General features: G+C 42.2%; 1 protein-coding gene across 3 annotated transcripts in view; it reads left to right on the top strand.

Annotated features, from left to right (window-relative positions):
• The first annotated feature begins 338 nt into the window (after nucleotides 1–338).
• Nucleotides 339–7,784, top strand: part of syt17 (synaptotagmin XVII) — an 80,293-nt gene continuing 72,847 nt past the window's right edge. For 2 of the 3 annotated variants that reach the window (XR_013579038.1, XM_078559161.1), the window contains exons 1-4: nucleotides 339–494; nucleotides 1,197–1,214; nucleotides 1,571–1,725; nucleotides 6,227–6,372. Coding sequence is in view for 2 of the 3 variants with exons in the window: in XM_078559161.1 (XP_078415287.1) it covers nucleotides 480–494; nucleotides 1,197–1,214; nucleotides 1,571–1,725; nucleotides 6,227–6,372 (334 nt within the window). In the remaining variant the exon portion in view is untranslated. The remainder of the gene's footprint in view (nucleotides 495–1,196; nucleotides 1,215–1,570; nucleotides 1,726–6,226; nucleotides 6,373–7,784) is intronic. The other variant, XM_078559162.1, reaches the window with a different exon arrangement.

Genomic DNA, 7,784 nt, shown 5'->3' with positions numbered 1-7,784 from the left:
GGGAGAGAGGGAGAGGGAGTGAGAGGGGGAGAGAGAGAGGGAGGGAGGGAGAGGGGAGAGGGGGAAGGAGAGGGGGAGAGGGAGGGAGAGAGGGAGAGGGAGGGAGATCACAGCTGGAGGAGGGAGAGAGAGGGAGAGGGGGAGAGAGAGAGAGGGAGCTCACAGTTGGAGGAGGGAGAGGGGGGAGAGAGGGAGAGGGAGGGAGAGAGGGAGAGAGGGAGAGGGAGGGAGAGAGGGAGGGAGAGAGGGAGAGGGAGGAAGAGAGGGAGAGGGAGGGGGAGAGGGAGGGAGAGAGGGAGAGGGAGGGAGGGAGAGAGGGGGAGAGAGACAGAGGGAGAGAGGCGGTGGACTGTCGGAAAATCTGAAAGTGAAATGCGAGTGGCCGGTGTATCACTCAGAAGAGTCACGTCTGTGTGAGAGCGATGAGGGGAGAGGCCATGCGCAGGACGAGGTATGAAGCAGTGAGACACTGAGCGAAGATGGCGTATATACAGGTAGGTTTGCAACATTGGGAGGTAATTTGATAAACCTGCCTCCTGTCTTTGTGGTTTACACGCGATATTCGCAAAACTGGCTATTTTTCTGCCTCATTCAAGCAACAAATAAAGTGCTGAGAATAAACTCGCCTGGGACCTACAGTCACATCCAAAACAGGCTTTGGGAACATTTTGTTTTTTGGAGGAATTATCCTTGTTTTTCTCGCCTCCCCAGGTCCCTGCTCACGCACTGGGACTCGCTAGTTTGCAAATTGCACGTTTCTTGGGCAAAGTAACTGTTGCTGTTTGTTTTTATTTTACACAGAAATGCTTTTCAAAATGTCACGTCCTCTCTCTCTCGCTTTTCACCTTCAGTTTTCTTCTCGATACCTACTCACGATCGGGCGATGCGTCAGCATTCTGGCCGCAGTTTCCATAGTGACAGCCACAGCTAATGGAGAAGATAACATTTTCCTCTTAAAGACCCTGGCGGTAGCTGTGGCCAAAATCTCCCCCACACCCCCACTGGCTGTGAACAGGCGCCTCTCGCCTCGCATCAGCCTCGCATTTCCCCCGAATACCATCGGGTTTGTTTTCAGGGGCTGTGCTGCTGTAAGATTTGCAAAGCTGTTGGGACAAGTCTTTCTTTATTAAAACACTAAACTGCTTTCCTTCTGTTTTGTTCCATTTCCTTCTCCTTGTGGCTCTCTAAAAGGACAGTTGGAACCAATAAATCAGGTGAGCGTTCCCTTCTCAAACATTACCAGTGGAGAATAAACCTCAATGTTAATAATAGCGACCCCCTAGCAGCTCTAAAATGTGATAAGTTTCCTCTCTATGTATTGTTACTTTAGATAAAAGCACGAGGTAAACGCTCCTTCCACTTTCAGGTTATTTTCTTTTATTGAATGTTTATTTATTTTATTGCTATTTATTATTAACAGTCAGCACCAGAACAAAAAACCCAGCAGTAACAGAGAGAAAATAATCTAAGATTGGGAGCAGTTGCCGAGGTTTTTGTCAATCCGAGTGGTCTGTAACCCCTGGGGGATGATATAAACTCGCTGCTAATTCCTCTCTCCTATCTTCCCGAGACACAGGGGTTTCTGTCTAGAATCTCAGATTTCCTTCTGTGCAGATGGACCTGCCGGAACTGTTGTCAGAAGTGTTATGACTGTGGTTGCTGTCAGTCCAGTGAAGACGAGGTGGAAATTCTAGGACCGTTTCCAGCTCAGACTCCGCCGTGGTTGTAAGTCTCATTTTAAATGTCTTTCCCTTTTTAGCACCAGGCACGCAACAAGTCAAGTGCACACCCGGCAAAACCTGCCTGGCGCCCAGTGCATGGGCTCCTGACTATGTTTGTTGTTTCGGGTGTTGTCAGTCACCCAGTTTCTCATTTCTGTCACTGACCAATCAAAGGCACGGGTACATCCCAATGTGGGCCGGGGTGTCCATCCCGGGATAATCCGTGTCCACAGGAAGGTGTGGACTGTGCAGACCGGCCACCCTGCTGCAGGGAACAAGAGTAAAATGACACCAGCCACCGCAAAACGCTGACACCTTGTCCTAGTGAAGGGAAGCTGATTAACTGGGTTGCCAAATTTGCCACGGTCACAATATTATCAAGAGTCAGGTTTTATAAAAAAAACAACCCTCCCTCCCCCGAAGGAAACAGCGGGAGACACATTGTGAACCAGCTGAAATGAGTGAAGATAGAGATTTATTTTAGTCCAGTGTTAAATACAGAAAGAAACTGGAAAGTTTACCAAATTTAGCTGAGACTATGTGAGATTTGAATAGACTGAAGGCCAGAATTGATGTTAAAGTCGATGCACCACCTAACTTTTTGAAAGAAAAAGTCACTTCTGTGGCCTTGGATGATGATTTAAATAGAAACAATGTGCAGGGTTATGGGGGAAAGGCAGGAGATTGGCACTAAATTAAAATGCTCAGAGCTGGTGCAGACATGATGGGCTGAATGGCCTCCTGCACTGTAACAATTCTGTAATTTAACTGAACATCTCAGAGGCACTTCACAGTGAGTAGAAAATGTTGGGGGGGGTGGTGCAGGTGCAGGTGGGAGTTAGCAGAAGTGGTATAGAAACAGAAAATTTACAGCACAGGAGGCCATTCAGCCCATTGTGTCTGTGTTGGCCATCAAAGAGCTAACCTGCCTAATCCCACTGTCCAGCTCATGATCTACAGCCCTGTAGGTTACAGCACCCCAAGTCCATATCTACACACTTCTTAAACGCAATGAAGGTTTCTGCCTCTATCGCCCTTTCAGGCAGAGAGCCAAAGTCACATTCAAAGGGATAAGTTTTGAGGAGAGTTTTGAGTTAACAATATGAAGAGGTTCATAGAAAACTCCCCTGCTGGATGAATGCTCTGGCAATGATGATTAGCAGAGGAAAGGGGAAGTGTACAATGGACTGCAGTTGGAAGGTGTGAAGGTGTGTGATGGGAGTCATAGCTGGAAAGGATTGCAGAATTAGGATCACGAGGAGATGGAAACCGTGATTAAGCGCCGTGTGTGTGTGTGTATGTGTATGTAGGTTTCTGCCCCTGTGTGTGTTGGTGTATCTGTGTATAATGTCCCCGGCCAAGGCCCCCGATTTGTTAACTTCCCGAATGAGATCCCAGTTTTGTTATGGTCCCAGGTGAGGAAGAATGAACTCACTCCCCTTTATTCAACTTTCAACTCCCTTAGTTGGCCGCAACAAGGTCAATTTATAAGGGACTCCTCTTTCCCGACTCCCCCGGTGGATACCTTTCCCCAGTCCAAGTGAATTTATTTTTTGGAAGGAGCCAATTTAACCTCAAGACCTTCTTGAGTCAAAGAAAGAGTAAGTTTATTAGTTACTAAAACCCAAGAAAATATAATAAAAACACACCACACTTTCACATGGATCAGAAATGGGAAGTTTAAGAGTCTAAATAAAGTCAAAATAATTTTCTAAAAGTCTAAAATAATTTTTTTTAAATGAATCAGTCTTTGGCTTGTCTGTGAGGCATAGATGGTGATACATTGCAGCTGTTAAGTCAGGTCATTCCAGTAGAACTGACTTTGGCAGTTCCACAGTTGGTTTGGAGACACTTGGTTCTGCAGGGTAGCTGAAGAAGCCGTCCTATTTCCTTTTTGAGTGTGGCTTCTGCTGAACCTTGCCCCCAGCAACAGAGAGAGAGAGATTTTGCCTGCAACTGCAAGGGTGACCAGTTGGTCTTCTTGTGCTGTCACTCTCACAGGGCACACTGCACTACTCTGCAGCTAACTTATTAACCCTTTTTTTCCCTGTGTATTCCTGGAGAGGAAATAGCCATCTTGCATTTATATCAGAACTATTTACACATTCTATGATATAGATCAACAGGAGTTGGATTTTTGGATGACTGCTGAGATGTGCAATTCAGTCTTTTGTCTCTGCAACCACAGGAGATTAAAGTTCAGTCCTTTGCATCTTTCCTATGTCCCTTTTAATGTCCCTGCTTGAAGAAGGTCATGAGAGCTTTTCAGGTGTGACATTCCATGTTGTCTTAGGACAGGTTTGTTAGTATAATCCACATAGGAATTTTCCAGAAATTGGTCAGTTTATATTATCAGCCATCTCTTGCTCAGTGTCCTTGCTTGTATTTCTTTAAAAACACACGTCTTCCTCAAAAAGTTCAATATGCCCATAAACAATTCATGGCAGTAATCGGTGTTGCATGACAGTGTCTGTCCTGTGTGTTCATAGGTTTTGATTGGGTGTATTTGTCTACATGCCATTGTATCGTCAATCATTAATAATATTCTTGTTTCTTGCACATTTTATGAAAAAATACATATACTTTTAAAAATTCTGTATGTCCACTGGCACTGCTACAACACGTGTTAAACAAATGCATTTAACAACTGATGTAAAAATATGAGTTTGTTTACATCTACATAATTAGTTCCTGAAACATAATTCTATATTTACTCTGTTATATTCTTACTTAAAATGTTATTCTGAGAATAGGCTGACCATTATGTAACATGTCCAGCAATATAATGAAATGTGGAAGGAAATTCATTTATTCTAATATTTTGTGAAAGAAATCAGAAGAAGTGGAGATGTGAACTGAAATGGTTCAGTGACAGAAACCAGCTGAAATGGATTTGGTGAAATGGGCAAATGCACCAAGATCAAATGTTCATTCCAGTTCAGCCTAAAGTTATACTGGAACAGACTGTTATTTGAGGTATTGCATTCTCATGTGATGCAGGTATCCAATATACTAGGATGCACTTTGTGACTCGTGCTGCACTTGTGTAGATTTTGGTGGAATAGAGGTGTGGCTACAGCAGTGTTCACTGGAGAATACCGTGGTTAGTTTTCTCAAACTCATGTCAATTCAAACTAAAAATGTTTAAATGATGATACATTGATTGACATAGTTATTTATAACAACATTAACTTTGAATAGGACTGTGTACCTCAACGTTCCCAATACATGACGTTCAGTGCTGCCTGTCTGGTTGGAGGTGTGTTTTCTGAGATTCTACAAGATAGATGTTATATATAATAAAATAGAAATTACTCTGGGCTCAATTTTGTGTCCAGTTTCTACCCCAGTTGGACTATTAATGATGCCTCAAGGAGTGTGACCACATTTAGTTTTAAGAGAGTTATATTGTTGTTTTAAATGTTGTCAGATTAAAAACTCTGCAGATGAAAAAAGAGGAGACAAACATTAGATCCTTGATGGACTCCAGAGGTGACAGTGCAGGTGTTGGAAGAGAAGCCATTGCAGGCAATACATTAGCTATGGCTGGATCCAGAAGAGTGGAACCAAAAACAGGCAGACCCACTCAACTGGACAAGAAATGTTGCAGGAAGATTCATGGTCAACTGTGAAAAGGCTGTAGAGAGTTTGAGAGAATACACCATGCCCACAATCATATAGGATGTCATTTGTGACTTTGATTAGGGCTGTTTCAGTGTTGGTGATAGAGATAGAAACCTGATCAGAGAGTTGTAAGAAAGATGAGTTTGAATTTGGGATGTGACATGTTGGAGAGAAAAAGAAGGTTCGAGATGGGTTGCTAGTTTGCAAGGACATGGCTCAAAGGAGAGTTTTTTTGAGGAGGGATGGTGAGAGCAGGTTCAAAAGGGAAGACAGTATTTAAGGGGAGAGAGCCATTATCGTTATTGGCTAACGTGGTGGAGATATCAAGAAGAGTAGTTGGGAGGTCAGCAGTTTGGTGGGAATAAGTTTGAGAGAGCAGGGGGAGGGGTGTCTCAGACAAGATCTCCGAGAGGATGTGAGAGGAGGTAGCAGATAAGCTAGAAACAGATGCATGTTTAAAACTAAAGGGAGTTACAACATCTTAGCATCAGCACTGGGTGAAAGTGCTTTACACTAGCGCTACAGTTATAACGTAAATGCAGGTTTAGTTACAGAGAAAAGCTTTCTTACTAATTCTGCCCTAATTATGTTGTTTAAAGACAGACACTCCTTTGTAAGTGTAACAGAAATAAAAGTGGTCCAATGAATTCAACTCAAGGCTACATTGTAAAAGTATAAATTTCAACATCTGTTTGAATCCTTTGCTGTCATCATCGAAAATGCTCCATTAGACCAAAGTGAATTTAGGGAAAATGACCAATAATGCCAAATAAAATCTTAAAGGCAGCACCTGATTGGTCGAGGTATTTTGCAGCACAGTATAGAATAGGATCTATCGTAAACATACCTCAAACATAAAAACTTTTTTTTAAATTAAACAGAATAAATGATCGTAACACTGTCCAAGAAGCAGATGTCGAGAATGCTAACAACAATCCTCCAGCAACTCCCCAAGGCATCTCTTCTGACAGAAAGAGTTCCTCAGATACATCACGGTCCAGCTACAGCTTTACGAGGCGAATTTCAAGTAAGACTGAGATGCATTAAATGTATTTCCATTTACATACTTTATTCAACGTAGAAAGATAGGAACAGGAAAAGGCCAATGAGCCCCTTGAGCCTGTTCTGCCATTCAATTAGATCGTGACTGACTGACATCTTAGTTCCACCTACCCACCTTCATTGTGTAAGGAAGAGGTGTCAGCTGTGGCTCAGTTCATAGCACCCTCGCCTTTGAATCAGAGGGTTGTGGGTTCATGTCCCACTCCCGGAAACCAAGAACTGTGATTGCACTCGAAAGAGTTGCAATCTGTGACTGTTGATAACTCGAAATAATTTTTTTTTCATTGTGTAAGGATTAATTCCTTTCCCTAACGAGAATCCCTTGCTCTCAGATTTGAAATTTTCAATTGATCCTCAACCTGAACAGCTTTTTGTGGGGGGGAGCAAGTTCCAGATTTCCACACTCTATTGTGTTAAAGTGCTTATTGACATTACCCTGGATTGGGTTAGCTTCAATTTTAAGGTTCTGCTCCCTTGTGGTAGACTCCTCAGCCAGAGGAAATAGTTTCGCTTCATCTATTCTATTAGATCCTTTTATCATCGAACACATTTCAATTAGATTACCCCTTAATCTTCGAGACTTGAGGGAATACAAATCTAGTCTATGTAACCTGTTCTCATAGTTCTTTTAACACGAGTAAAGTTTCAGATTTGGCCAAAGATTAGCAGACGCCATATTATTCTAAATAGAATAGGCAAACATTGAGGTGAGAGCTGAAATATAAGGGCTAATGTTGAATAAGGAGTTATTACATATGATGTTGTTTCTTTCACATTTCAACGACAATTACACCACTTTGTGAAGAGGGTGATAATTTTATTCTTGATGTCTGATGTGTCCTCTGCAGGATGTATAGGGAATAATGGATACCTGGGTATGATTGCATAAAAATAATGGATATCTTGAAGCGACTATATACAGAGAGTAATGATATCTCAGATTCTTCCACAAATAATAAGAGATATCTGGGAGTGATGAGTTAGAGAATAATGGAAACTGAGAGCATCTATATAAAAACAACCGATAACCCAGAGAATTACATGAGGTCATTGGAACTTAGTAATTAAAAGCAGCAAGTAGTTCCTATGGAATCGTATCCTTTAAGACTGAAACTCATGCAGTTTACAGTTAGAATTTATATTCAGGGATGAGTTTTAGGGCTGATTTTATGAAGTTCTGCTATCCATGCAGAGACTGGTGGTGAGTGGTAGGCATAAGTTTGAGCTTGTGAAACTTCATTACCTGACTCACTGAATTTAGTGGCATAAAAACAAAAAGCTACTGCGGATGCTGGAAATCCAAAACAAAAACAGAATTACCTGGAAAAACTCAGCAGGCATGTTATTTCAAGTGGCGTAATGACACATTACTACATA

Source organism: Cetorhinus maximus, chromosome 15, assembly GCF_964194155.1.
Source record: "Cetorhinus maximus chromosome 15, sCetMax3.hap1.1, whole genome shotgun sequence".
NCBI classification, from domain to species: domain Eukaryota; kingdom Metazoa; phylum Chordata; class Chondrichthyes; order Lamniformes; family Cetorhinidae; genus Cetorhinus; species Cetorhinus maximus.
This window is presented reverse-complemented; position numbering and strand designations above follow the sequence as displayed.